General features: G+C 41.1%; 1 protein-coding gene across 2 annotated transcripts in view; it reads left to right on the top strand.

Moving 5' to 3' along the window:
* The first annotated feature begins 6,199 nt into the window (after positions 1 to 6,199).
* Positions 6,200 to 22,977, top strand: part of BABAM2 (BRISC and BRCA1 A complex member 2) — a 304,684-nt gene continuing 287,906 nt past the window's right edge. For both annotated transcript variants that reach the window (XM_065400929.1, XM_065400928.1), the window contains exons 1-2: positions 6,200 to 6,286; positions 10,184 to 10,345. In XM_065400929.1, the coding sequence (XP_065257001.1) occupies positions 6,249 to 6,286; positions 10,184 to 10,345 (200 nt within the window). In that variant the 5' untranslated portion in view covers positions 6,200 to 6,248. The remainder of the gene's footprint in view (positions 6,287 to 10,183; positions 10,346 to 22,977) is intronic.

The raw sequence follows: 22,977 nt of genomic DNA on the forward strand, positions 1-22,977 counted from the left end.
AACATGGTTGTTCATTTTTGGGCTGTGGTCTCATTCTCTCAAATTAAAATGAAATATTGTTGCCGCAGAGATTATCTACAGGGATTTCTCTGCATTTGCTGTTTTGGACCATTATACTAAAGTTTCTTGTGTTTACTCTAAGGCCTTGGCTACATTTGGGAATTCACAGCGCTGCCGCGCGCCGCCAACACTGTGAGAGTTCTCTTGCAGCGCTGTATGTACTCCACCTCTCCGAGGGGAGTAGCTTGCAGCGCTGCGAGCGAGCGTGCAGCGCTGCAAGCGCTGATTACACTGGCGCTTTACAGCGCTGCACTCGGGGAGGGGGGGCGTTTTCACACCCCTGAGCACAGCAAGTTGCAGCGCTGTACAGTGCCAGTGTAGCCAAGGCCTAAGTGTTTTTAGTGTCTGACTCTCATTGGGCTTATATGTTTACTATCTTGCCCTTATAATATAAATTAAAATGCTTCTGCCATTACCAATCTGGGAATGAGAGCCAAGTAAAATGTCTAATATTTAAATATTATGGATTGTATCTGTTTTGATATCTAGATCTGATCGATACAGAATAATGCTGGTCTTGTCTTCCACTATTACTGTCTGCTATTGCTGATGAAGTGTTGATTGTGATTGTGCCCACAAATATGTTCTGGTCCCACTAGAAGCCGGAAGAGTGTGGTTTACTACTGCATATATGTATGTGAGTATAAAGTAATTGTGGAAAACCCACGTTCTGCCACTGCAGGGCTATGTGACAGTGAGAACAGAATTTCTAACAAAAGCAGTCTTGAAAGGCAGGCAGCCTGGTGGTTAAAACCTTTTAAAAAATATGCATGTGCACTATCATTTCTAGTGAATTTGATGGTATTTAAATCTAATTTTAGAAGCAATATTTGAAACAGGGCACGCTTCCTTTTTCTTCTCACTCACTACTTGTGTAAACTGGTCTAGCAGATTTCAATTTGTACACTGCGTAAAGGGCCATCTTTCTTTCTTTTTTGGTTTGTTTTTAAATTGCTAGACCACTGTATGCAGTAAAGTATTGAATGGTTGTTGCTATAGCCTGGTGAATCTGGCATCCGTATGTTTAATGGCAGCTTCAAGCATATGCATCTGATATTTTTTGTAACTTTGTCTCAAAGACCCAGACTTGTTTATTCCTTCAAGTCTGCCATCCTTAAGGTTAAGTGTTCAGACAGAAGATTGTATTACATTGCTGTGAATCATACCATAGCATTTTATAGCTTAGGCAATCCTCAACAATAAGATTCTCCTCTAGAAAAGTAAGATAGACTTCAAGTCTCAGTGGTGAATAAGTCTTTCATTAAATGCAACGTCTCAAAAATGTGTCTCTCTTGATCTCCTTAAGAGTGCCCCTAACTTGGGCTACATCAGCTCCTGATTTAATTTTTTCAATATGTTCCAAATGGGTGACAGACAAATAACTTTTGATCACTGCCTTCAGTATTCTGTCCTCACTAGTAAACCAGCATACATTGGGGAGACCTCAAAAATAGCTCTCAGTAACCAGTAAATGCTTGAAGTTGCCATCATTCTTTGGGACTGTGACCAGGTGCCCGGATGGGCTGCATGGAGAATACCATACTCAGGGCAGACTGCAAGAAATAGGGCAGACAATCCCCAAAACTGGTTCTTTATTCTATAATTAGATTAATCAAGCCAGTAACAAAAGAAATTCTGCAGTACCACACTAGTTAATCAGAAGCCAAACAGTTCCCTTTAGGCATTCCAGCCCTTGGTGCCCATCTGGGCAAACAGGTCAAATAGTGATAGGTTACTGAAAACCCTATTCACCATACTTAGAGTGCTACCAATCCCAAAGGATCAGACACTTACCCTCAGGTCAATATATATTTCAGATATTACTCAAATATCACTCTGTCAGCCAATCCTTAGTAAACTAACTAAAGATTTATTAATAAAAGAAATGAAGAGAATTATTAAATGGTTAAGGAATCATATACATACAAGTAATTTTCAGTGTTCTTAGATCAGGATCGTAGCAGTGATGTTATAACTGCTGGCTTGTAAAAGTCTCTATGGAACCATCTCAAAAGGTCAGAATCCAAATGCTGCTTAGATGTAAAGTCTGATAGAGAATCTTTCCATACATTTTCCCAGGTATTCCAAATAACTACTTGGAAGATCTCAATCCTATAGGTTAAACTTTCCTTGTTTAAAGTTCAGCAGACTAGAGATGAAAGGATCAGGCCCCAGGTTTCACTTTTATAGCTGAAGTGGGCTGTTCAGTGTTTTGAGCACAGCATGTGACTGAGGATTCTTGTTTGTTGAGCACACACTGTCCCATCACTTCGAAGTTAACATTCTATTTACTATGCATACACAGGTAATCGAGTTACACTGATTAACATAAGGCAACTGTTGGTTATACATTATATCATGGCTAGATAAGCTGAAGATATATGCAATATTATTAATTTCATGCAGCATCTCACATCTTTGATCTTAAGGTTGACTGAAAACAGTTGCATACATAATGTAAAGGCAATTAAGACATGAAGAGGAATTAGCATCTACAAGCTAATTTGGTTACATCGTTAAACGTCTAATAGTATACAGGTAAACAAAGAATAATATACTTAGTATTTACCCTTGGTTTCTATTGCTACAAATGAATCGGTTAATGATTGCTGGTCTAGTACATCTCTTTGAAATTTACATACAAGTGAATTGTCCTGATACAATTGTAATGCCTCTTGTTAAGTGATTATGGGTCAGACACAGGTTAGCTGGGTTGCCAGAGTCACAGAGATTTAAATGTCTTTCAACACAAACTCAATTTTTTCAAGATAGGATTTTTTTATATAGAAGATCTAGAATATAAAGCACAGGTTGCTGCTTTGCATGGCATCAACTACAACACGAGCATCTTGTCTAAGCATGACCAGCACTATGTACTATTTTGCTATCTAAATTCAAACTGAGGGCTTGTCTATGCAGAAAATTATTCTAGAATAAAATAGGTTGTGAATTTAATCAGGAATACTATTCCTGATTCACTCCAGAATAAGAGCATCCAAATGGGGAATGAATCAGGAATAGTATTCCAGATTAAATATTTCAGAATAGCTATTCCAGTTCATTTCCCTGTTTACACAAAATCTAACCGGTTTTGATTTGATATCCACAACTCTCACAAAGCTATTATTCCCCACATGATAACACCAGCTTTCCCTGATTCTGTTTTTATTTCCAGATGGTACACCAGCAAAGAGAGTACAAGGTTTCCTATCTTCTACAAATCTGATGCACGCTGATACAAATTCATCACTGGATCCATCAGCAAGCACAGTAATACATCTTGCTTTCTGTATGCATTTCTGAGACACCTCCCTCAGAGACTTTGAAATTGCCCATATAAAGTCTTCCTCAGCATGGATATTAACGTAATTTGATACAACATTAAAGTAGTTTTTAGCCTGCAAATGTAGAGCATTTCAAAATGGCAGAGACCTCTCTAGACTTAGAAAAGGGGTGCTTTTTCAATCAAGTCAGCTTACAAAGTGAATTGAAAACCCCACTTGCCACCAATGTAGACACAGTTTAAGTGGAGTTTCAAGCAAGTTAAGCTAGCTCAACTGAGCTAACTTTATTGCAGCCTTCCACATTTTTTTTTTTCAACACTAGTTTACCCATAAGGCCCAAGGCCCGGTGAACCGAAGAGCAAAATGGGTAGGTTTTTCCAATCATATTAGTTAAATCAAGTTAGCTTAACACAAGTGACAAACCCTCCAATGCCTATTAATGTGCAGGCTAATATGTTTTAATCCATCAGCTATAAAAGGTCCAGCTAACATGACTTCAAATGTGTTATCCTATGTGTTTTAACAAGGGCCAAGCTTTAATCACATTAAACTAACACAGTTGAAACACACACTCTTTTTTCCAATCAGGACAGGGCCTAAGACTGTAACTGCATTTAACAATTGTGACAGTTGTGTCATATATGTGACAAACTTTTGCATCTCCTTGTATTGCATTTTACAGAACAAACTAGTAACAGGAACTTTTTGTGGATAAAGGGCCACATTTTTTATTTTAGTACTTTTAAATCTGTGCTGGAGAATTCATGTACATGTAGGGATCAATTCTAAAAGGTCTTATAAGAGGACTATGTTTCTTCTAAGCTTCTGATGCTTTCTACAAATTACACAAAACACTTAATCTTCCTGACACAAAACCCATTGACAGTTTTTTATGAATTCTGGAATGGGTGTCTATGTTTCGCACATTCCATATTCTTCTGAGCCATGTATTTTATACTTTCTTGACCAGCAACTTCAGTATTATCCCATGCTGATATAGGTTGATGGGTTGGTTTGAGGGGTGTGTATGTGTTAACCAGAAAACTCAGTAGGGTCAGTTCATCTGTTCCAGACATTTTTCAAGTCTTATTTTAATCAACCAAGTCTGCTTATACATAGTTTTAAAATGTGTGTTTAAAATAGTGTGCAAGTCAAGTGATTTGCAAGTTAGCTGCTGCTGACAGGGCCAGGCACTTTAAATTTGTATTTGCACTGTTGCCAACTCATGCGATTTTACTGCAAGTCTTGCAATATTTGGTTTTTTCATAAAACCCCCGCTGTGGCAATCAAGAGATTTCATGAGAATCTTAGCTTTCATATTTTTTTTAAAAAGGTTTTTAACCTTTGTAGAAAAGCTTGAAAACATGACCTAAAAGGCTCAAAAACCAGAAGGCAAAAACCAAGAACCAAACTTTTTTTAAAAAATGCTCATGTTTCTTCAATACTTGAGGTTGGCAATACAATATTTGTGAGTATGTAAAAATATGAGAGGCCATCTCCCACTTTAAAAATCAAATCAAATGTGTTTCACAGGAACAACAACTAATATAGCTCTTTTTCCCATAGAGCTTACTCTGGCTTGGTTAGCATATTAAACTATCTCTTGCCTATGTGGTGGAGAAAATCGCCTTTGAACTAGCTACAGATTTGTTTGCACGCTTTATTTACTCTCTTCGGATGAAATCAAACTGTCCTTCTGGTAGGCTTGCCTGGATCTAAGGAAGGGGTCACAGACTACTATGGTCTGAGTGAAAAAATTAATTTGCCTTTCTGGCAAAGAGAACTTTGAACAGCCTGAGTACAACTGGAAACCCAAGACTCAATCTTCCCTGTCCTCAAGTTACCACAGGCGGCTGATCAAAGCGCTAGCGGACAATGCATTCAAACTGAGGGTCAGCCTCAGGCATTCCTCTCAGTGCACTTCTCCCTGGGTCTACACTCTTCTCTCAAAGCATTACTTGCATGGCTGACATCAGCTAGAACCAACCCTCTAAATGGCAGCTCAGTTACATTGTTCTGCTCAGCCTCTTCTCCTTTCCCCCTACACCCAAAGCAGGTCTTTGCTTCACTCCCATTCACCCCCTCCATCCACCCTCCCTTCTGACTGGTAGCTACCAGTCAGTGCTGCTCTCCTGACGACACTCGGCCTGTCCCTCCCCGTTCATCCACGCACAGTAGGAAGGAAACCTGACACTGGTTTTACTAGCACAGGCTCGTGGGGCAAGAGGATTTTCCCAGCCCAGTGTGATCTGTGGTTTAGAGCCAGGACCCCTGGGTTCTCTTGCAGCCTCTGACCCACTGTGTGACCCGCCCCGTCTCTGAGCCTCAGTCGAGGCCCCCGAGCAATGGGGGCGGGGCTGGGACACCGAGTAGCGCTCGCTTGTCACCGCACCAGCGAGCGACTCCACGTACTAACCTGACCAGGTCAGTCATGCAGGATCCCACCACCGCCACCTCAGCCGGGCCAGCAGCTGCCATAGCCCCAGAGGCGCAGGGACAGGCCCTGAGACGCTGCGCTAGGCTCAGCGGCGGGGGCTTCCGTCCTGTGAACTTTGACCCCCTGCTGCCTGCGCAGCAGCTTCCGGAGCTTCGCTGGTTGCCAACGGGGGTCCTTCGGCCAGCCCAGGGTTGCTCCTCTCAAATGCCTGATTGCAGTGCCCGCCCCCCATTGTCTCGTTCCTTCCCCGCCCTATGGGTCACCCCCTCCACTCTCTCCTCTCCCTCTTGGCTGCGGCCTCCGCTACTGGGAGACGGGGACATTCATTCAGGCATGTGTGGAGTCCCCTACAGTTACGTGCCCCCCCACCCCCGTTCTCCCGGTAACTGCGGACCGGGAGCGCGCACGCCGCAGACAGGGGGCGCGCCCGTTAGATTGTGCAGGGATAAGGCGCGTGCCCGCGGCCGATGCTAAGGCTTTTTCTACTGCCCCGTAGTGACTGCAGGTACCTGGAGACAGCGCTGGGGAGGGGCCAGAGGGAGCAGCGCCCCCAGCAGGCTAGGGTGGGGGTGGGGAACGGGGTAATGGGGTGGGTCTCCTCCCGTGTCTCTCTCGCCCTGGGGGGCGTGGCGTAGATATGGAGGGGAACTAGGGGAGGGACTGCCCCATGCAGTATGAGGGGCCCTGCTATAGGTTATGCTCCCCCCATCCCCCACCCAACGTGGGTGCAGAAGGGGTCCCAACATATTGGATGCCTCTCCCCACCGTTGGCACGAGGGATCCTGCTACAAGGCCTCTCCCCATGGCGGTGGTATGAGGGGTTCCAGCGTGGAATAGGTTTGCCACTGGACTGCAGTGGTTCCTGCCGTGGGGTGCATTGGTCTAATCTCAGGTGTGGCCTGTGGTGACAACAGGTCTCAATATGCGACACACTATCCTGATCCCAGCTGCCTGTGGTGGTGGTGATGAGTCTCCAGATTCAACATTTGAGCCTGAAGAGGTGCCTGGTCTTGTTGTCATGTGTATTGCAGTGGCACCTAGGAGACCCAGACATTTACCAGAATCCCACTGTGCTAGGTGCTGTACAAACACTAAGCAAAAAGATAGTCCCTGCCTCAAAGAGTTTACACTCTAACCTGCAGCCTTGCTCAAAGCAATTCTATTAGACTGATGCATTGCCCCCTGTGTAAGTGACAGGTTCCAGCATCCATCCTGATAAGAAAACAGATGGCTGCTACAGTGCTCTGTTAAAATAGGAGTTTGTGAAGCAATATCCTGATCCGAGTGGCTTTGTCTCGGATCAGGATGGAGCATTGAATGTGGAAGACTTGTTATCTCTACAGTCCCCACATTTATGTTAAAGTTAAGGGCATCACCAACCTGCCAGTGCCCCATTTTATGTTTGCCTCAGGCTTTCAACAGATCATCAATGCAATTCTTATTTAGGAAACCCTGGTATAGTGTTTTTTCTCCTGCAGACTTTGTAAAAGAAGGTGGGGAGAGGTAACATAGTGGTCTGTATCATATTGCTTATCAGAAGACCCCATTGTGGGACAATGTGAACTTTAAAATGTGTGTTATAAAAGATCCTTGGAATGAAGGACTTTCCTGCAAAGGAAAGTTTGGTGGCAATTATAGAATCAGGAATTAGATGGAAAGGATCCTTTAAGTAATTTCAAATCCATTCCCTCTGCCAGTTTAGAATTGTTTCCTCCAGTATATTCTTTACTGCTTTCATATGGATTAATTTATGTAATATCCAGAATGCTGCCATCCAGGTTGAAGGGAAGGGCATAGCCTATATTAGGATCCCTCATGCTGCCTGACGCAGTTCCCACTCAGAATTTCCTCAGATCTAGAGAGTCATTGTTAAGAGTAAAAAGCATATGTTAGTTTTACCTGTGTTACTAGTAACAGATTATTAAAACTGCAAGGACTAAAAGAAGTTAATTTACTTTTTTTATTTGTGCTTTTTGTTTTTTCAAGTATTTTGTTTTAGGTAGTGAAACTTTGACTGGTCACTTTTGCTCTCTGGTCACTTTCACTTCACTTTGGTTAACTCAGTACTGTTGTGTTTTGTTTCCAGTACTGAGAAGAAGGATTAAATTGGGGGAAAACATTTCAGTCTGAATTAAAATTTAAAAAAAAATTCTGACAGATTGTTAACATATGTATTTTGTAAAACCTCTGTTTACAAAACTTGAATGTTATTTGTAAATTTAGTTGATAGTATCTCTTTAAGCGTTGTGTGATGTTGATAAAGAGAGCAATAACTCACTTGTGTAGCGTGGAAGTAATATGGGTATAAAATAAATGATGTGCTGTACCTCATAATCAGAGATGGATGAGGAGAATGAGTAGGCGCTGTTAGCCCTTTATTCTGACAATATCCTTGTGTTTTGTGACTCAAAGATAAAGGGCCTGATCCTGCAAGGTACAGCTTCAAGTGACTGAAGATTATGTTGAATCAGAAAAAAGATCACCCATATAATACAAAGTCAAAACTGAACTCACTTCCTTTTTTATGCAGAAAGGTGAAAGGGTCACCCCCCTCACATTGTACAGGAAATGGGTGAAAACTACTGTCTTTCTCAACACTTACGTCCGGGTGTTCCTATGTGTCTTTCAAAGAGGCTATGGGGACGTAGTCCATGACAATCCATCTAAGCTGAGCTGAAAACAATCACAGATATTTGTTGCTGTGCCTTCTGGAAATGCCATGAACAATAGCGTACTGGCAACCTTATGATTTTCAGTTGAGATAATTATGTAAGATAGACACTAATGTAATTGTCTCTTGGTTGCCATAAAGTGCTAGGCCTTTGCTTGAATATAATGTTTAAAAAGTGCTAATTTAGGCTCTGTTTCTTGAAGATTTATATTTTCACGTGAATGACTTTCATAAAAGCTAAATTTTTAAATCAGATATTTCACACTGCTACCCATTACAGGGAGTTATCAATTTGTAGGAATTAGCCATTAGTCGCCTACTAATGCTTGTAATTGGGATTTGATTCAAGTTAAAACAAGAGAAAAAACATGATATTGTGAAGGTTTTACTGCAGGGAACTAATTATTCTCTTTATGGAACACTTGATAATAGCCACAGTCCATACACAGCATTATTGTTGTCTTTGTCTTGTTCTCTGGAAGAAAGATATCATAGTAACAGCAGTTACAAGAAGCAGCGTTGATAAGAGAAGGAAAAATAGCATAAATGAAAGTGGAGAGAAGGGTGAAATTTCAAATCCCCCAGATCTTAGGCTTATTCTTTGTGTATTTGGTTTCTGGAGATGCTTTTGTATATATGAACTCTACTGGGTTGTACATAGAGGATGTGAGATATTGTCCAGAGTAACTGAAGGCTGTGTTGCAGTAAGAGGGTAAATAGAGCATCAGTTGACCTTTTCAAACACAAAAAGCTATGGTCTAGAAGCAGAGTACAGAATTTGGTTTCTGTACTCTGCTGTGCCAGTGACTCTGCATGATCTTGAGTAAATCATTCAGGGTTAAATTTTCAGAAGCACCTAAATGGCCAAGGCACCTAAGTCCCATTGACTTTTAATTGAACCTAAGTTCCCATGTCACGTAGGCACTTCTGAAAATTTTACCCGTATGTCTTTGCGCTTCAGTTTCCCCATCTTTAAAATGGGAATAGTGATACCTTTGTAAAAGTGCAATGAGATCTTTGGATGATAAACATTATATTATTTGTTACTAATAAGTAAATCTGATATGTTGAGTGAAGTCTTTCCAAATAGGTATTTAGTGAAGAAATAGAATTGCAGAAGTGATGCCAGTCCTGGTTGTACCAGCTGTAGTAGTGAAATTAATCTATTTTCTGATGTTTTGTTCTCATTAGAAATTACACGTGAAGATCTACCTAGGGGGCCAAATCCGATTCCATTGAAGTTAATAACAAAATTCCCATTGACTTCAGTGGGGCCAGGATTTGTCACTTACGGATTTTTAATTTGCAAGGGCTGTAAGCATTGCTATGTTTTTAGGAGTCAGGCTGGTCCATTTCAGTTGATTTTGCGTACTGATAGGGATTGGATCTGTAGTAAAAGCAGAGAGCCAGGAAAGATTCAATTATTTTGTTTAGATTCAATGAGTAGCCTTCATGATCTGACCACTTGCCCATGATTATTGAGTTAGGAGGAGAGAACTGCCTTATCATACTCTGCTCATTTCTCTTATAAACCTGTATGTAGTTCAGTCTGTTTATAATCACGGAACATTCCTGAACGTTTGAGTTCATCACTGTGTTAGAATAATAGTTACCTAACACATCAAATTTATTGCTTTTAAAAAAAAACCTTTGGTATCCCAGTGCTTCCTTTGAGTTACTTACATGGCATGGGAATTTGCACCAGGTAATTTCTTGATTTTCCCCATGCAGAGCTCAGTACAGCAGGAAAGAAGGACAAGTTAAAATGTCTCCTGAAGTTGCTTTGAACAGAATTTCACCGGCACTCTCTCCTTTCATTTCCAATGTGGTCAGAAATGGAAAAGTAGGATTGGATGCTACTAACTGTCTAAGAATTACAGACCTGAAATCAGGGTAAGTATTTGAATAATGTATTTGAGAAGAAGGCCATATATTTTTATTTAGAGTGCTGATTTTACTGTGTCAGTATGTATTTTAATGTATATGGAACGGAGAGATTAACTAGATTTCTTTTGTCCTCCACTACCATTCTCTAGTATTTGTGACTTTATCTGTTGTGGTATTGGTAATAGCTTTCTTTCTAAAACATTTTCATCTTGATAATACGATCCTTAAGCAGTAAACCCAGAGCTGTGAAGATTTTGTCATTTGCTTGCTTTCTCACTTTAACCTGGATATTGACTGCTCTAGATTAAGATAAACTTGAATAGCCTTGCTTCTGGCCATGAGCATGACCTCTCCATGCTGTAAGGGAGGAAGAATAGCTCTTCCTTCCTGACTGATTTCTCTCAAGAGGTCAGTAAGATACATTCGTAATATGTGCCAATTATCAGCAGGGCCATCCATTTGCGTAGGGTTTACTAAATTACTAGATTCATATTTGCTTTTAATTTTTATTATTATGTGTACTGGGGAAACTCTAGAGGTGTACATGGCATTTTACTGAGATAGTAAAGAGGCAATCTCTGCCCCAAGGAGTTTACAACCTAGGTTAAATGTGACTTACACAATTGACATTAGGCAAAGGGGAATGAGGGAGAGATGTACACAAAACCAAATGATTGTTTCTTAACTTTACAAGGTACATTATATGTGCGGCATGACACTAAGATGTGTTTTTTCTGGCTGATTTTTTTTTTTCTAAAAGAAAAATGATTTTTTTCATTCTTTATTTCTCTAAATGTTCTTTCTGGTGAATTTCTCCTTTTAGGTAGGATTTTTTATATTGTATAGTTATGCACAGTATCTAGTGTATATGCACAGGAATCTAGGACTTGAAAGAAGTAGCCCCAAAGAGTGGGTATATGTCCCACTGCATGATGAATGAGTCTAGGTTCTGCCATATACCAGGGCTAGTACTTATGTCCTAATATTTTCTTGTTCCAGGGCCCAGCTATGTCTTGATACTTGCTGGTTGCGCCTCATATTCAAGCTTGTATGTGGGCTCTTGCTGAGACTGAATTGGATTAATTCAAGAGTCTGTGTTTTACTTGAAAAATCTCTGTTAGCCCTACTTTTTTCACACTACCAGTTTTTTCCAAAACATCAGGATTTAATAGCTATTGTATTAGCTCTTTAGGGATGTTAATTACCCCTAATAATTCCTCTTGCCCCTCACATATGTTAGCTGCAAATGTTTTTAATATATGTAAAGCTTGTGGGCTTTCAGCAAGGTTGCTGATTTTGTTATAGTTTACTTATGGGGTATATGTTATCAATAAAGCACTGTGAGAGTTTGCAGGGCGCTTCAGAAATGTAGAACAGACAAATTCCTTGTGAGTTCTTTCCTTATGATCTAACAATAGATATAATGGGATACAATTACAAGTACCGAATGGCGGGGAGGCATCTTGAGTGATGAGATGAAAGTTTGAAGACTTTGTAAAAGTAGAGGGATTTGGAGGAGGAGAGGGAGAACACTTCGTGCCTAGAGGAAATGGGAGGCTGTTCCAAATATAGGTGGTGACATGAACAAAAGGAGCCATTAGGAGGGAGGACTGGGCACAAATAGGAGGAAAAGGAAAGAAGAGCTGTAGGTGGGGACAAGGACCCTGCTTTTGCTCCCTTTGAAGTCAGTCACAAAACTTCCATTTTGTGATTTCACTGTTGCTGGATCAGGCCTAAAGTTAGTGAGTATTGAAAGTGAGGAAGAGGCATTTGAACCTGATGCTTGAATGTTTGGAAATGACTGACTGAACAGAAATTTTTGAAGTCTCTGTCGAGTAAATATTTCTAGTTTTCCTGTAAATGTTGTAATTTCAAAAATCAAAAGTTAAATTAAAAAAAAGAGAGATCATAACTTTGTGGGAATACGACCAAAGCTGTGGGCACATGATGTCTCTGCCAAAGCACTGCTAAGGGTTTGTTTATTACAGGACACGTAAGAATTTGTAATAATAATAAAAAAATCCTACCCTCTGCATAGATTGACAATATTAAAAGAACATCAAAACATGCTACAGAAAATAAAAGTTCTGTGACCCTAAAATTTTGACAAGTGGCCATTTCAGTAACTGTGAGCATAGATAATATGCTCCTTTTCCACAGTGTTTCAGGGATCTGCTTGGGTAGTCAGATTGTTTATCTAAAATCTGTGGATTGCACATGACCAAAATGTGAATGAATTATTATCTTTTTACTAGCCATCCAGTTATTATGTTACAGATTTTTATAAATTAGGGTTAGCAATGCTCTGCATTGGGCCATAGTGGTAGAGTTTTGAATACTTGTAGCATTTACAAGAGATTGCATATTTTTAATGCATGTTATGGGATAGTTATAAAACTGAGATTATCATCCGCATTTTGGAACTGTGGGGTCCTCCTTCCATTCAAGTCAGTGGAAAAATTCCCATTGACTTGAAAGGTGCAGGATCAAGCTCTAAGTTTCTATCATATCATTTCAATCAATTTTGAATTCTAAATGATCAGCAAGATTAAAAAGTGTTTTTAATCATTGTGCTATTTTGAAGTCAAACCATGTGTTAGATGTTTTCAGTAAAGAACATATTTACCATTTACTTTTCCAAATTTACTGTCTAGGTTCATGGTAGAGTTAAGGTTTCTCCATGTTTTGCAAACTTCAGTAAAGCACTGATGTGCAGTTAAGCAATATGATTCAGCAGATAAAATATAATGGTATGTTAATTCGTGCTGCTTGGGAGTGTGGGAGGAGAGTGTCATGGTAAGGAAATCCCTCATTTTTTTTCTGCAGTCCTTGTATGTATATGTGTTTTTATAATAATTTCTTATATTTTCATAATTCAAAGTGTGTTACAAATGTAGAGACATACAATCTTTAGCGTGAGCCGAATACCTTTATTTATGTGAGTAGGGCCTTCAGGATTTGGCCCTGTAGGGACTTTGTTGAAATGCAGACATCTTTGGAGTGGATTGTGGCAATTATTTAACAGTGGTCAGAAACACTGCATAACAAGAAGAGAGAAATAATACTGTATTCCAAATGAAATAGCAGGAAGAATTTAGGTAGGAAGTGCATACTTACTCAAATCAGAATTTTGCACTCTCGTCCTTGTGAAAAGTGCTATGGACTCCTCAGTGAACAAAAATAGGTCCTTGATACTATAACACATCTGAAAGATGTCACTTTCAACAGCATCAGTTTTGGTGTTAAAAAGACACTATCAGGCATCTCTAGTGTATTAATAAAAGCCCTACTCTTCAAAAAGTGTTTGAATGAATTAACACACTTCACACTTTGATGGGTTATCAGTTCATTACTGACCCAGAGAAGAGTGCCTCCTGGTGCATCAACATCACATCCTGCAGCACTGAATTCTTTGGAGGTCTTTCTTCCATGTGCTGACTACTTCCTAACCGTGCTGTGTTTTAAAAATCTAATGATAGATCAATGAGGTGTGGCTGCAGGCATTTTTCATTTAGTTTAATATTTAAGTAGAGCAGAGAATGTGAATGGGGAAAGTCAGTTATCAACCAGATTGATGTAGAAATGGAATGGTCTTCCATATGAAAGCCTCTATTTGAAGCATTATGTGTTGCTGGGATCCAGTTATTTAAGAGGCTGCCATCTTTCCTATCTCATATTACAACAGTTGAGGTCTCTGGCCTCAAGCATTTGTGTTTCTGAGGTTGATGGAAGGACATTCTCAGTAGAGGGTCTTGGCCTGTGGAACTTGTTTTCCTTGACTGTACATCAGAGCCCAAGGTTGGTGAGCTTCAGATCATACTATAAGGCTTTTTATTTAGTCAATATTTTTATTATTTAATTTGTTTTGGTTAGTTAGAGGTCTTGGGCCAGGCAGAGTTTTAAGAGCAGAACTATATGGACTAGGTTTGAGCTCTGTATAATTTTCTTCGAGGTGCTACATAATCATATAAATAAAATATGGATGCTATACATATAGTCTATTTTGTGTTTTCTGCGATGAGATTCAATGGAAAATTCTCCTCTTGTAATCCCTTGGTAGTAATCAGTTTTGGTATTTTGATGTTTTTGCCTGTCCAAATCTATCATTGATCCCTGGATCTCTGACATCAGTCTTCCTTTACAATCATTTAAATTCCTAAATAAGAATGTGCATACAGCAGTGGTAAAAAAATAATGATGTACTTTCTGGAGCAGATGCTGGCAACATGCAAGTTCTATATAGAGCTTTAGTAGGATGTTCATGGATTTGTTGCCCTGATTCCTGACCAACAATGTTACTTTATTTTCTGTGTTTAGCAAACAGACTGTGATGTGTTTTGGTAGTTCCTTTTTCATATGGGTATTTCCCTTTTTAATGTAAATGCACATTTACATTTTAAAGTTTTTCAGTATATCATTTTGGAATGTACTGTGAAATAATGACTCCCCTATTGCAATAGTGTTTCCCTTAACCCTTTAATCTCCAGGCATTATATCAGTTGAAGTGAGAGGTTCTGCTTCAGGTACTAGAGGAAAAATTGCATTCCATCATTCACGTACATTTCTTTTAACCTGTATTTGATTGGTTTAGGATAAAGTCTGACAGGCCTGATGGCTTTTGTTGATGGACAGATACTATTATGAAAAATTGCTTGCGGCTCCAGCCCCACCAGGGGGTGCTGAGGCTTGGGGTTTCAGTCCCGTGGGGGATGGTGAGCTGGCGCTTGCAGCTTCAGTCCTGCTGGGGGTGCGCGGAGGCTCAGGGTTTCATCGCGTAGCGGGGTGAGCCGGAGCTCGAGGCTTCAGCCCCGCAGAGGCAGGGACGCTGATACTTGAGGCTTCAGCCCTGCAGGAAACAGCGAGGCAGTGCTCAGGGCTTCAGTCCCGCAGGAGGAGGCAAGCTGGTGCTGGGGCTTCAGCCCTGCAGATGGCGCCTAGGCTCCGGCTTCAGCTGCACATGCTCATTATAACAGGAAATTGCATCATTGTAGTGCTGTGCAGACTTCCTGTGCTGTGATCTCCCTGCATGCTGCACACTACAGCAGTGGTCCTCAAACTTGGGCCGCCGCTTGTTCAGGGAAAGCCCCAGGCGGGCTGAGCCTGTTTGTTTACCTGCCGCATCCGCAGGTTCGGCCCATCGTGGCTCCCACTGGCCGTGGTTCGCCGCTCCAGGCCAATGAGGACTGCAGGAAGCAGCACGGGCCGAGGCCAATGGGGACTGCAGGTAAGGCGGCCAGAACGTCCCTCGGCCCATGCTGCTTCCTGCAGTCCTCATTGGCCTAGAGCGGCGAACCACGGCCAGTGGGAGCCACGATGGGCCGAACCTGTGGACGTGGCAGGTAAACAAACAGGCTCAGCCCGCCTGGGGCTTTCCCTGAACAAGCGGCGGCCCAAGTTTGAGAACCACTGCACTACAGGCTGTGTGTACTGTTCATAAGTCACATTTGAATAGTTTTAGATTTAAGTGTTAACCCTAAGCTAATTTCATGGATGACAATGACATCCTTAAACTGTAAGAAACGCAAGTATGAAGAAGAAAACTGAAGTTTTCAGCCAGAATGGGAGGAAGATTTTGCATTCACTAGTAAAGATCTGCAATTCATCACTCTCTCACTATAAAGCGAGCAACTTGAAACATCACTACGAAACGACTCACAATAACTTTTCGTCTAAGTACCATCCTGGATCAGAATTAAGGAAAAACAAGCTAACCACATTAAAATTATGCCTCACACTACTTTCTGCATTCAGTAAGGAAGCTGACACAATGACTGTAACTAGTTTTGTTATGGCATGGAATATCGCTCGTGCTAAACATCCATATTGTGATGGAGAATTTGTTAAGAAGAATATTGCAGAAGTGGTTGCAATTTTAGATCCAAGTAACACAAAACATCAAGGACTTAATAGAGCAAATTCCAATTTTGCCCCACGCTACAGAGAGGCAAATCTTCCAAATCAGTGCTGATATTGCAAGCAACCAGCAAAATGATCTAAATAATTCTCTAGCATTCAGCCTAGCTGTCGATGAGTCCACAGATATTCAAGATTAACCACAACAAGCAATATTTGTTCACTATGTTTCCACAGATGTAATTGTGAAAGAATAAATGTTGGACATAGTGGCGCTAAAAGAAACAACCCGCGGTGTTGACATAAAGAACGCACTTGACAAAGCATTGACAAATGTGGATGTACCACTGGATAAACTTGTCAGTGTTGCAATGGATGGAGCGCCTGCAATGGTGGTGTGTGTGTGTGTGTGTGGGGGGGGAAAGTAGGCCTTATTGGACTCTTGAAAAGCGATCCCAAATTTCTGGAGTGTCTCCCTGTTCATTGCATCATCCATTGTGAACATGTGATAGGCAGATACTTTAAGTATAAAAATGTTACAAAAATAGTCCTAGAAACTGTCAATTTCATCTGCTCGAATGGGAAGATTCATCGACAGTTCAAAAATTTCATTGAAGAGCTGAATCTTGAAGACAAATCTAATGATGTCTCTTTCTACTGTATTGTGAGGTACAACCAGCAATGTCTTAAATAGGTTTGTGGAACTGTTGGAACCTATCAGTGCTTTCTTTGAAGAAAAGGAAAAGTCCTATCTACAACTGAAAGATGAGCAATGGATGCAGGATCTGATGTTTTTCACTGATATTTGCATCTGCAAACTCTCAACTTGGCACGCCCAGGGAAGGAGAAGATTATTTCTGACCTTACTCAGTCTTCAGCTTCCAGAACAAATTAAAGCTTTTGCAAAGAGACAGTGTCAAGAGACTTCCACCACGTAGGGTAAACACGTTCCCTGAAATCAAAGAAGAAGATCACAAACTGGAGGAATACAGAGGTAAATTACAAGGACTACTTGATGACTTTCAGGCTAGGTTTGAAGACTTATCCTGCTTCACCTTTCTTGTAAACCATTTCATGGTTGATGTGATCAATGATGGCTGTCCAATTCCCAAAACCATGGTTTACAGAAACATCTACTGTAGAAAGGGAACTATTGGATCTCCAGGAAGACCAGGCTCTAAAGATGATGCATGAATCAGTCTACAATTGAATTCTGGAAGCAAGTTCCAGGAACGAAGTATCCTCAACTCAAAAAGACTAGTGTGTGACTCATTTCAGTTATTGGCACAACAAACTTTTGTGAATCGCTGTACTCTGTGATGAAGTTTGTAAAATCAAAATGTTGTGTAGTCCTTACAAATCAACATTTGACAGAGCGCCTCCTTACCACCTTGACAACGTATCAACCAGTTTTCCAAAGACTTACAACCAGGATGGAGATCCACAAGGCCTTTAGCTCTAGCAGTAATTAACAGTGTTACAGTAAGTAGGATGTTAATATTTTAAAAAATGCATGTGTAAAGGTTGCACATGTCTTGCGGCTCTTGAACTTTTGAAGATTATCGTATGCAGCCCAGAGGGACAGTAAGTTTGGACACTCCTGTAAAATGTATATATGTGATGCAAGTAATAACCTTGAAAGAAAAAAGAGCATTTGTTTGCCTGCCTAAATGGGGTGAGTAGATAAAAAGATAAGTGTTTATAAGGTTTAAAAAGAAAATTAGAACTTTGAAATGAATTATGGTTAGTAACTGCCATTGCTGTGTTAACCTGGGGTCTGTGGTTTAACAGCTTCATGAAAGACCACTTACTTCTCTTTCTCAATTCACCTTAAACTTTGTCTTGCATGTTTTTATGTTGATATCTTTAGTTTGGTAAAGTGAGAGACTTCCTCCTGTCTGACCTCACAAACGCTGAATATTGTTTCAGCCACGTGTACACTTCAATAACAATGGGGGGAAGCTATTTGTGAGGGTGCCAATTGGTCTGATGTTGTCTGGTTGTAGAGATTTTGACATGATATAGCACTAAATCTACCTGCTAAATGCACTTCCAACTGATTGTGGTAGAGAGAAGACTTTTTTATTTATTCTAGTTGTCCATACCTGGTTGACCCATTCTACCTTTTTTGAAAACAAGACTTTTTATTAATGTACTAGAGATTTCTGCCAGGAGCTTCTTACTATCAAAACTGCCTTCCTTTTTCTCTGCATAGGGCAGCACTGTGCAAAAAAAGCTCTTGTCATAAAAGGCTTCCTTTCTGTGTAAAGGTGGCTGTTAAGGAGGCTATGAAAACCATAATAGTCAAAAGCCTGGTGCAGCTAAATATCTGATATGGACAAGTGACATTTAATTACTTATTTTAACAAATGCAATTAAATACTTGCTGGATAAGTTCCAGACATGGTCAGTGCACCCAAGATTTTTAACTGATTGGTATATCTGACCAGAGACTCAAAAAGAAAGTTGGTCTTCTGCCCCAATTTCCTTGTAAACAGCACTGGGTGAAGAAGAAATGGATTTACGTAGAAGGACAGCTGTTTTGCTAAATTCCTCGTCTAAAGCTCTTCTCAGCCCATCATATTCCATGATGCACATGGCTAAATTATGCGTTTTCCTGCAACTCAGATATGGGATTAAATGGCTGTTTTGTGGTGTTTTACAATGAAACTGAGGCAGAGGAGGCTGGCTCTTATTTTCAGTCTCAGGTCAGACACATTAGTCAATAGATGCATTTAGAAGTTTTAAGTGCAGGTGAGATGAGATCAGCAGCTTGACCATGAAGGACTGACTTTCATGTGCATGAACTGGATACATAAGCAGGGGGAATCTTAAGTACAATTAGAGAGGTTATTTTATCTCTGTATTTGATGTGTTGGAGGCAGACAACAGAGAAGATTAGGTGATTACAAAAGAAAAACAGCTACAACAAAGAGGTTCAGGAGTGATATTGGGACTGCTGTTAAGGTCAGATATATTAGTTATTATTAAGAAGACGAAGGTATCTTGGTGAAATACTGTTGATTAAAACATGGAGGAAGTTGGGGAAATCTGAGTATTGTGAAACTATAAATAGAAACTCTAATAAAAATATAAAAATCTGTTTCTTTAAAATATTATTTTTTCTCAACATACCTATTTCTGTGGATTCCTAGGCCCTACTGAAATTAATAGCAAAACACCCATTATCTTCAATGGGGCCAGAATTTTATCTCTACTCTTGGTTATGTGCATCCTACACGACAGTGGCTCTCAACCTGTCCAGGAGTCTGGTGGCACCTTAAAGACTAACAGATCTGTTAGTCTTTAAGGTGCCACCAGACTCCTTGTTGTTTTTGTAGATACAGACTAACACGGCTACCCCCTGATACTTGACAACCTGTCCAGATTACTCTACCCCTTTCAGGAGTGTGATTTGTCTTGTGTACCCCCAAGTTTTACCTCACTTAAAAACTACTTGCATACAAAATCAGACATAAAAATACAGAAGTGTCGCAGCACACTATTATTGAGAAATTGCTTACTTTCTCATTTTTACCATATAATTATAAAATAGATCAATTGGAATATAAATATTGTACTTACATTTCAGTGTATAAGTTTATACAGCAGTATAAACAAGTCGTATGATTTTTTTTTTTTTTTGTACTGACTTGCTAGTGCTTTTTATGGAGCCTGCTGTAAAACTAGGCAAATATCTAGATGAGTTGATGTACCCCCTGGAAGACCTCTGCATGTCCCCAGGGGCATGTGTACCCTGTTTGAGAACTACTGCTACAGGAGACCATATAGGAATTCCCAGAGCACTTACATTTTGAGCCTTTAAGGCAGCTATTGATGTGCCTTGCAGACAGTGCAGTCAATTTACCTGTGCTGCTCCACTGCACTTCATGGACAGTGCTTTATGGTTTGGTGGATGAGTTCACTCAGGAACATTCACACTCACCTTTATAATAATAACTCCTAGTAACCCTGGATAACAGTTTCCAACTTTGATTTCTCCCCCCTCACACACACACCAGGGGCACCGGAGCCTTTCCAAAAGTGGGGGGACTGGGGGGCCCTGCCCCCCGAGGCTCCACCCCGCCTCTCCCCCCAGAGGCCCTGTCCCCGGTCAAGCTGGAAGCTGGAGCGGGGCCAGGGAGCCAGCGAAAGCAGCCCCCTGCCCATGGCCCTACCTGGGCTCCCTGCCCAGAGCAGGTGGAGGAACCCAGGTTCCCCACAGCTGCCCGCTCGGTTCTCCCCGACCTGGCTCCGGCTGGCAGGCAGGGGGGCTTTGGAGCCGCAGCCCAGCCATGGTAAGAGCCGCGCGGGCAGCTGTGGGGAGCCGTGGCAGACCCTCCACCAGCCCACAGTGTGGGGGTCCCAAGCAGCCCCAGGCCCATGTCCCCGCCCCTGGACTCCCCACCCAGGGCAGGTGGAGGGTCTGCAGCTGCCTGCGTGGCTCTTACTATGGCTGGGCTGCGGCTCTGAGCCCCCATGCCTCCTGCCGGAGCTGGGTCAGGGAGAGCTGCACGGGCAGCTGTGGTGAGCCAGCGCGGAGTCATGGATCGTCCACATCCACTTGTTCTGGGCCGGGCGGGAAGCCTGGGGGGGGTGGGGACCCAGGCTGGGAAGTGCTCTCAGCCCCCTGCCTCCCTCCCGCATCGCGGGGAGGTGGAGGGTCCACATGCGCAGCTCCCACAACTCCCTGGGCTCCACGCTGGCCTGGCCGAGGGGGGAAGAGGAGCGGAAGGGGGCAGGGTCCGCCCTGGCGAAAAGTGGGAGGGCCATGGCCCTTTGTCCCCCCCGTTCCAGCACCACTGACACACACTTCTCCTTGTTCTCTTATGGTACTCCTGTGATCAATCTCTCAAATAAACCTCAGCATTTAAAATCTGTGAAGCACTGGCATAACCTTTGTTGAGGCATTCTCTTACAATTGACATCTCCAGGGGCATTGTGCCTTCCATTTGCCTGTGTTGGCAATTTAACTTTGACTATTGCATTGTTAAGTTTCCCATATTCCCTTCCACCCCAAACGCATCAAGATTCAAGTATGGTTGCTTTGGAAAGGAACTAGATTTGGGTTAGTCCCATATGAATGCTGTGTGCCTGCTAGGGTGAAGACATTGATGCACAGGAATTTTTGAATCCTGTTCCCTACTGAGCCTTTGCTCAAATGTCGCCTTGTTTATGATAAATACACTTTGCTGCCTTCATGGTTGTTTCTTTTTCAGTGTTTTATTGATATAGAAGGAGGGAAAAGGACCATTCCTGGCTGGGGTGCAGTCTGTTCTCAGATGCTGTTTCCCATCATGTCCCGGCGAGAGTGCCTAAAAGCTCTCCTGGCTTGCTCTGGAAAGTCAAATAACCATGACTTGTGATTAGTCAAAAATGCCTTGAATTTGTGAGGAGTCTGACAATTTTATACGTAATTGTCAGTGGCCCATGTACTTCATGTGGCGGTGAAGTTCACCGTGGAATTCATCCCTTGATACAAAATTGCATTCCAGAATCTAAGGGCTGGTCTGTGTTAAAAAACATTGTACTGGTTTAATTAAATCAATTTTATATCAATCCAGTTAAACTGGTGCGAAATCTTAATGTGAGCACTCTCTAGCAGGTTTAGCTCTTGCTGAAATGATTTTAGCTTGCGTTGGTAACTTAAATCAAAAGGCTAAATCGATTTGAGCATGTCTACATTAGGGGTTGGCAATGGATTAACTAGATTGATTTTAAAATTTACTTTGTTAAACTGGTGCAGTTTTTCTAGTGTAGATAAGGCCTGTGTTTTAATTTTTTTTAAAAAAATAAGGCCTTGTCTACATGCAGAGTTGCACCAGTTTGTCTAAAGGTATGATTTAAAAATCTATTTAGTTAAACCAGTGCAAAAGCGTGCATGAACACTCTTAAATTGATATAAACCTGGTTTACATTGTTTTAACTTAAGCCAATTAGGAACAGGTTTAAAGTAAACCAGCATTAGCCACTTGTAAACCACAGATATTGATAAAGGGTTTTGAATTGGTTTCACTAAATCAGTTTTAAAACTAATTCAAGTTAAACTGGTGCAACATCTGTTTCTATAAATATCTCTATTCCTTATGGTTGTAAAGAAACCTTGAAAACCTTAACTGCTAGTGTTGTCTTTAGTTTGCAAACAACCTGAAATCAGTGGTTATTCCAACACATACCTCGAGTGCTTTCCAGTCACTCTAGCTCTCGGATCCAAAATATTGGATTCCTAAGAAGTTCTGTATGATAAAGGGTTCATTTCTTCTTTTTCTTATGGCAAGAGAGGTGATTAGTAACATTTAATTAACGAAATCTTGATTAGTGAGCCAGTGAATAGCTTTGGAAGTGGCTTGGTGTAAGTCTGAAATGCCACCAGCAAATGATTGAAGCGAGCACTGATTTACAATATGATCCATAATTTGCAACTGGTGTCCATAGTCACATTGTTCATTATCTCTCATCTTCCAGAGGTGTGTAAGATGACAGTGTGACATTGCATTCCATATGATTTTATGAAAATATGCTAATATGTGTAAATGTAACTGGAATATGCTTCATGCAAAAGGTCTCTTGTAAGGTATCATTACAAAGCTTATAATCTACTGAGTTGTGTTAATCCTATTTGTATGAATGTATCATTCTTGTATCTGAAACTAGAAATATATATAACTCTGAGGTCCTATTGTAATTATGCAAAGTGTGGGCCATTAATAGTGGTTTGGAATCTTGATGGCTCCCATTAACCAGGACAATTGACTGTAGATGGCTCTGTTTACTTGCAAGCCTTC

This window comes from Emys orbicularis, chromosome 3 (genome assembly GCF_028017835.1).
Source record: "Emys orbicularis isolate rEmyOrb1 chromosome 3, rEmyOrb1.hap1, whole genome shotgun sequence".
Taxonomy (NCBI): Eukaryota; Metazoa; Chordata; order Testudines; family Emydidae; genus Emys; species Emys orbicularis.